This window comes from Salmo trutta, chromosome 5 (assembly GCF_901001165.1).
Source record: "Salmo trutta chromosome 5, fSalTru1.1, whole genome shotgun sequence".
NCBI classification, from domain to species: Eukaryota; Metazoa; Chordata; class Actinopteri; order Salmoniformes; family Salmonidae; genus Salmo; species Salmo trutta.
The window spans coordinates 49,285,859-49,293,857 of NC_042961.1; the positions used below are offsets into that span (position 1 = coordinate 49,285,859).

Genomic DNA, 7,999 nt, shown 5'->3' on the forward strand with positions numbered 1-7,999 from the left:
TGGGAAGCGCGTGTGTCAATAAGCCTAGCTGATTATTGAGTTGTGGCTGTCAGTGAAAAGCATCTAAATATACAGTGCATTCAGAAAGTATTCACACCCCTTGACTTTTTTCAATTTTTTTGGTGTTACAACCTGCATTTAAAATGGATAAAATGTAGATTTTTTTGTCACTGGTATACACACTACCCCATAATGTGTTTTTAGAAATTTTTTGAAATACATTTTTGTCCTGAATACAAAGTGTTATGTTTGGGACTGGGGAGTTTGGGACTGGGGAGGTTTAAAGGATAAATAAGAAACGGATTGGAGCTAAGCACAGACAAAATCCTAGAGGAAAACCTGGTTCAGTCTGCTTCACACAAGACACTGGGAGATGAATTCACCTTTCAGCTGGACAATAACCTGAAACACAAGTCCAAATCTACACTGGCATTGCTTAGCAAGAAGACAGTGAATGTTCCTGAGTGGCCGAGTTACAGTTATGACTTAAATCTCAGGCAAAACCTGAAAAAGTTTGTCTAGCAATGATTAACAAACAATTTGACAGTTTGAAAAGAATAATGGGCAAATGTTGCACATCCAGGTGTAGAGTTCTTAAAGACTTACCCAGAAAGACTCAGCTGTAATTGCTGCCAAAGGTGCTTCTACAAAGTATTGACTCAGGGGTGTGAATACTTATGTAAATGAGACATTTCTGCATTTCATTTTCAAGAAATTTGCAAAAAAACTAAAAACATGTTTCACTTTGTCATTATGGAGATTGTGTGTAGATGGGTGAGATACATTTTTTTAAATCCATTTTGAATTCTGTCTGTAACAATACAAAATGTGGAATAAGTCAAGATAATGTCTTGAGTAGAATTTAAAATGTTTTGACAAGAAGAAGGGGAGAGTTGTGTGGCAACGATACAGTGTGTCTCTCTCCAGAACTCAACTATCCCCAATGTGCTCAGCTGTCTCCCTCCAATTATAATATATATTTTTTACCCCTATTTCTCCCCAATTTCATGGTATCCAATGGGTAATTATACTCCCGTACGGACTCGGAAGAGGCGAAGGTCAAGAGCCGTGCGTCCTCCGAAACACAACCCAACCAAGCCGCACTGTTTCTTGACACAATGCCCACTTAACCCGGAAGCCAGCAGCACCAATGTGTCGGACGATGCAGCTGGGGACCGTGTCAGCGTGCACTGTGCCCGGCCCGCCACAGGAGTTGCTAGTGCACGATGGGACAAGGACGTCCCTGCCAGCCGGGATTGATTTGGAGGTGGCGGGTCCGTCAGGGTCTGGGGCGGTGTATCACAGCATCATCGGACTGAGCTTGTTGTCTTTGCAGGCGATCTCAACGCTGTGTGTTACAGGGAAGACATCCTCCATCATGTGGTACCCTTCCTGCAGGCTTATCCTGACATGACCCTCCAGCATGACAATGCCAACAGCCATACTGCTCGTTCTGTGCGTAATTTCCTGCAAGACAGGAATGTCAGTGTTCTGCCATGGCCAGCGAAGAGCCTGGATCTCAATCCCATTGAGCACGTGTGGGACCTGTTGGATTGGAGGATGAGGGCTAGGGCCATTCCCCCCCAGAAATGTCCGGGAACTTGCAGGTGCCTTGGTGGAAGAGTGGGGTAACATCTCACAGCAAGAACTGGCAAATCTGGTGCAGTCCATGAGGAGGAGATGCACTGCAGTACTTAATGCAGCTGGTGGCCACACCAGATACTGCCTGTTACTTTTGATTTTGACCCCCCCCCACCCCCCCCTTTGTTCAGGGACACATTATTCCATTTATTTTATTCCCATGTCTGTGGAACTTGTTCAGTTTATGTCTCAGTTGTTGAATCTTATGTTCATACAAATATTTACACATGTTAAGTTTGCTTAAATAAACGCAGTTGACAGTGAGAGGACGTTTCTTTTTTTGCTGAGTTTACATAGACTTGGAATCACTGGCCACTTTAATAATGGAACACTAGTCACTTTAATAATGTTTAAATAATGTTTACATACTGCTTTACTCATCTCATATGTATATACTGTATTCTATTCTACTGTATTTTAGTCAATGCCACTCCGACATTGCTTGATCTAATATTTATATATTTCTTAATTCCATTCTTTTACTTTTAGATTTGTGTGTATTGTTGTGAATCGTTTTTAGATACTACTGCACTGTTAGATACTACTGCACTGTTAGATATTACTGCACTGTTAGATATTACTGCACTGTTAGATACTACTGCACTGTTGGAGCTAGGAACACAAGCATTTCGCTACACCCGCAACAACATCTGCTAAATATGTGTATGTGACCAAGAACATTTGATTTGATGTAAAGTTGCGAGTTCGCTAGCGACAGCTTCAGGCCAGACCCAACTGATTGATTTGATATGATGTTGCACTTCACTAGCGATGTCTCAAGTACAGACAGATAGAAAGTTGACGATGGAAGTTATAGGCCTACTACTACATTGGCCTATAGGCTATCTGAGTTCTATGCTCTCATTTCTTTAGCAGCCCAGGGATCGTGGTGTATCCATGTGTCCATATGGCAGAGGCATATGCTCTCACATTAGTTTACATTTAACTTTGAGATATTTTTTTTGCATTTTAATTCAGATTTATGATTAACCACGTGTAACAACTGTCTTCAAAAATGGACCAAGGCGCAGCGGGAATGTGGATACTCATATTTTAATTAAAAAAAGGAGTAAAGCATCCACTGGACAAAAACAATATACACGACAGGAACAGTCTTGCAGGCACACAAAACGCAGTGCAAGAACAACTACCCACAACCCCAAAGAAAACACACACTACTATATAGGACTCCCAATCAAAGGCAACTCAACACACCTGCCTTCAATTGGGAGTCCAATCACCCCCACAACATTAAACACACACAAACCCCCTGCCATATCCTGACCAAAACTAACACAATTACGCCCTCTGCTGGTCAGGACGTGACAGTAGCCCCCCTCAAGGTGCAGACCCCGGAATGCACCTAAAAGAAAAAACAAACCCCCAAACAACAAAAAATATCCCCCTAAACAATAAGGGAGGGAAGGGAGGGTGGCTGCCGTCAACGCCGGCACTGTGCTACACCCTCCCCCCCCAACCCACCTATCCTGGAGGTGGCTCAGGTGCAGGACGTGGACCTCGCTCCACCTTCGGCGTCGCCCACTTCGGTGGCGCCGATAGCTGCGCTGGGCAGACGGGCCACTCGGGCTGACCCTGGCAGATGGACCACTCTGGCAGATCCGGGCAGGCGGACCACTCTGGCCGGACTGGAGGACAGGCGGGGCACCCTGGCAGATCCGGGCAGTCGGGCCACTCTGGCAGCTTCGGGCAGTTGAGCTACTCTGGCAGCTCCGGGCAGTCGGGCCACTTTGGCAGCTCCGGGCAGTCGGGCCACTCTGGCAGCTCCGGGCAGTTGGGCCACTCTGGCAGCTCCGGGCAGTCGGGCCACTCTGGCAGCTCCGGGCAGTCGGGCCACTCTGGCAGCTCCGGGCAGTCGGGCCACTCTGGCAGCTCCGGGCAGTCGGGCCACTCTGGCAGCTCCGGGCAGTCGGGCCACTCTGGCAGCTCCGGGCAGTCGGGCCACTCTGGCAGCTCCGGGCAGTCGGGCCACTCTGGCGACTCATGACTAGCGGGCGGCTCTGGCGACTCATGACTGGCGGGCGGCTCTGGCGACTCATGACTGGCGGGCAGCTCTGGCGACTCATGACTGGCGGGCAGCTCTGGCGACTCATGACTGGCGGGCAGCTCTGGCGACTCATGACTGGCGGGCAGCTCTGGCGACTCATGACTGGCGGGCAGCTCTGGCGACTCTTGACTGGCGGGCAGCTCTGGTGACTTTTGACTAACGGGCAGCTCTGGCGACTCTTGACTGGCGGGCAGCTCTGGTGACTCTTGAGTGGCGGGCAGCTCTGGCGACTCTTGACTGGCGAGGCTGGGCTGACGCACTAGACGCCTGATGCGTGGGGCTGGTACTGGACGTGCCAGCCTGGAGACACGCACCTCAGGGCTAGTGCGGGGAGCTGACCTGGGGCTCCCTTCTCGCCCCGTCAAACAGCCCTTGTGCCCCCCCCAAAAAAAATATTGGGGCTGCCTCTCGGGTTCCCTTAGCTCCCTTAACTTGTCCTCCCAGGTCCATCCTTCCTCCTCGTTCGTCCGCTGCTTGGTCCTTTGGTGGTGGGTAGTTCTGTAACAACTGTCTTCAAAAATGGACCAAGGCGCAGCGGGAATGTGGATACTCATATTTTAATTAAAAAAAGGAGTAAAGCATCCACTGGACAAAAACAATATACACGACAGGAACAGTCTTGCAGGCACACAAAACGCAGTGCAAGAACAACTACCCACAACCCCAAAGAAAACACACACTACTATATAGGACTCCCAATCAAAGGCAACTCAACACACCTGCCTTCAATTGGGAGTCCAATCACCCACACAACATTAAACACACACAAACCCCCTGCCACATCCTGACCAAAACTAACACAATTACGCCCTCTGCTGGTCAGGACTTGACACCACGTGACAATGATTTTGATAAACAAAAACTTTATTATTGAAATGACACCCATTAAAAGAATGTGAACATATAAGCATAGGATGTCCCGTGAAAAGAAAATGCCGCCTATGGAAATCAAATGCCCGTCCAACTGATTTGTTCTGGCGCCGGCCATGGAAATATGCTGTATAACTTGTTATAATTAAGCAATACGGCACAAGGGGGTGTGGTATATGGCCAATATAACGCGGCTAAGGGCTGTTCTTAAGCATAACGTATCAAGGAGTGCCTGGATACAGCCATTAGTTGTGGTATATTGGACATGTTCCACAAACCCCAGAGGTGTCTTATTGCTATTATAAACTAGTTACCAACATAATTAGAACAGTAAAAAGACATTTTTGGTCACACCTGTGGTATACAGTCTGATATACTACAGCTTACAGCCAATCAGCATTCAGGCCTTGAACCACCCAGTTTCTAATACAGAATTAATAACCTTGTCAGTTAATTATTATTTTTTTACATCTTTTATCAAGGACATTGCCATTTACAATGTGAAATCATTCAATTGACTGACATTCCAAAGGATAAATCCCTTCATTCTTGCCTGTAATTTTCTTTCCATTTGAAGGAATTTCATGATGCCAGTGATCAATTCTTTGACTTCTACCTTGGGGAAGATGAGGACACATCTCAGAGAGTACAAGCTAATGATCTAGAACCAGAGCCAGCTAAACAGATGGATGCTGCTGTAGCAGGTACTTCAATAATATTAGAGGAAATTATATAATTTACAAAATACTGTATCTCTGAATTATTGGCAAGCTTGGAGTATATTTTATCACTTGCTTTTTCCAATCACATGAAAACACTGCATGTATGCTTATTTGGGTAGTTGTAATTGTATTGTTGTAACCAGTGGCTTAATGGAAGGTAAGCTCACGTTAATGCTGGTTTCGCACCTTTTTTATTTGCATGAGCGTTTACCCAACTATTGCTGAAAAATGCTATGAAAATATAGGGAGCATTACTTTATTCACTGTGAACGGCGAACAGCATTTACCCACCTATTTTTTTCACCACATCACTGACTGTGACTGTCAAGTAAGTACAATGATTCAAACATGTCCTCTTGCATTACAGGGAGAATGATTTGTGTTTTCATTATTCCAGTTATAATTGAATTGGGTCCTTTTTTGTCCTTTTTGCAGAACCTGTGCCACCGGAAAAGATAAAGATAGATTATGTCAGCAGTGAATCAGTGTCTCTAAGTTGGGACAAACGTGTTGGTGTTCCTGAGGCATGTCTCATGACCTGTTCCTGTGATGGTAAGGAAGTCCAGAAGAAGACAACAGTTTTCAACACACTGACGTTCTCCAGTCTGAGTCCAGGTGTCAAGTACTCCTTCCACGTTTGTACGGTGCTGAAGAACGGGACCAAAAGCAAGTCGGCTGTGACGTATGCCCGCACAAGTGAGTACTCAAAACATCTTTCACTCGTTTTAGATTGTCTATGCCCAGGGTGCCAAAGGTTTTAACTCACTACTAGCACAACAACAGTAGGGATGATGCAGTATAATAGCATTTATTTATAACCTTTTCATGCCTGAAAAGAGAGTTGTGTTGAAAACTCTTCAATATGTATAGTCACTTCACTTGACCAATATTTTCAGGATTGTGAATGGCTGCTATAACTATTTTCCATTGCCCATAGACTCATAACTTTTTGCTTTCTTCCACAGAGCTGTCCTCCCCCGGAGAGATAACAGTTCACTATGTTGGCAGTGACTCTATTTCCCTGAGCTGGCTTCCTTCTGACCCGGCATGGAGGTATGAATTGACCTACTCCTGCCACACCCAGAGAGAGATCCAGTCCATCCAAGTCTCCAACAGCGCAGATGTGAAAGGCCTGTACCCAGGGACAGAATACACTTTCAGCGTCACATCGGTCACTGAAGATGGTAATCGGAGTGCGGCAGTCACAATGTCCGTGTATACAAGTAAGTGCTTTGCTTCAAACATGTCCTCTTGCATTACAGGGAGAATTATGTTTCACTTGTGTTTTCATTATTCCAGTTATAATTGATTGGGTCCTTTTTTGTCCTTTTTGCAGAACCTGTGCCACCGGAAAAGATAAAGATAGATCATGTCAGCAGTGAATCAGTGTCTCTAAGTTGGGACAAACGTGTTGGTGTTCCTGAGGCATGTCTCGTGACCTGTTCCTGTGATGGTAAGGAAGTCCAGAAGAAGACAACAGTTTTCAATATGCTGACGTTCTCCAGTTTGAGACCAGGTGTCAAGTACTCCTTCCACGTTTGTACGGTGCTGAAGAACGGGACCAAAAGCAAGTCGGCTGTGACGTATGCCCGCACAAGTGAGTACTCAAAAAATATCTAACTCTTGTGTATTTATTTTATTACCAGGCAAGTCAGTTAAGAACAAATTATTATTTTCAATGACGGCCCAAGAACAGTTGGTTAACTGCCTTGTTCAGGGGCAGAACGACAGATTTTTACCTTGTCAGCTCAGGGATTCAATCTTGCAACCTTTCGGTTACTAGTCCAATGCTCTAACCGCTAGGCTACCTGCTACCCTGTCTATGCCCACAAAGCCTAGGGTTTTAACTCACTACTAGCACAACAACAGTAGGAATGATGCAGTATAATAGCATTTATTTATAACCTTTTCATGCCTGAAAAGAGATGGCTGCTTTAACTATTTTCCTTGCCCAGAGACTCATAACTTTTTGCTCTCTTCCACAGAGCTGTCCTCCCCCGGAGAAATAAAAGTTCACTATGTTGGCAGTGACTCTATTTCCCTGAGCTGGCTTCCTTCTGACCCGGCATGGAGGTATGAATTGACCTACTCCTGCCACACCCAGAGAGAGATCCAGTCCATCCAAGTCTCCAACAGCGCAGATGTGAAAGGCCTGTACCCAGGGACGGAGTACACTTTCAGCGTCACATCAGTCACTGAAGATGGTAATTGGAGCGCGGTGGTCACAATGTCCATGTATACAAGTAAGTGCATTGATTCAAACATGTCCTCTTGCATTACAGGGAGAATGATGTTTCACTTGTGTTTACATTTTTCCAGTTATAATTGAATTGGGTCCTTTTTTGTCCTTTTTGCAGAACCTTTGCCACCCGAAAAGATAAAGATAGATCATGTCAGCAGTGAATCAGTGTCTCTAAGTTGGGACAAACGTGTTGGTGTTCCTGAGGCATGTCTCGTGACCTGTTCCTGTGATGGTAAGGAAGTCCAGAAGAAGACAACATTGTTCAACACCCTGACGTTCTCCAGTCTGAGACCAGGTGTCAAGTACTCCTTCCACGTTTGTACGGTGCTGAAGAATGGGACCCAAAGCAAGTCGGCTGTGACGTATGCCCGCACAAGTGAGTGTAATAAACGTTTTCACTGTCTTAGTGTAACAGGAGGATGTTTTCCAATGGCAACCAAGGAGGTCAGATCTTAAACC

General features: G+C 45.7%; 1 protein-coding gene across 8 annotated transcripts in view; it reads left to right on the forward strand.

Annotated features, from left to right (window-relative positions):
- The window catches only part of LOC115194356 (receptor-type tyrosine-protein phosphatase eta-like), a 54,040-nt gene that overhangs the window by 39,309 nt on the left and 6,732 nt on the right, over positions 1-7,999 (forward strand). For 4 of the 8 annotated variants that reach the window (XM_029753999.1, XM_029753996.1, XM_029753998.1 and 1 more), the window contains 6 exons: positions 5,154-5,280; positions 5,734-5,994; positions 6,264-6,521; positions 6,635-6,895; positions 7,284-7,541; positions 7,656-7,916. In XM_029753999.1, the coding sequence (XP_029609859.1) occupies positions 5,154-5,280; positions 5,734-5,994; positions 6,264-6,521; positions 6,635-6,895; positions 7,284-7,541; positions 7,656-7,916 (1,426 nt within the window). The remainder of the gene's footprint in view (positions 1-5,153; positions 5,281-5,733; positions 5,995-6,263; positions 6,522-6,634; positions 6,896-7,283; positions 7,542-7,655; positions 7,917-7,999) is intronic. The other 4 variants (XM_029753994.1, XM_029754002.1, XM_029753993.1 and 1 more) reach the window with 1 other exon arrangement.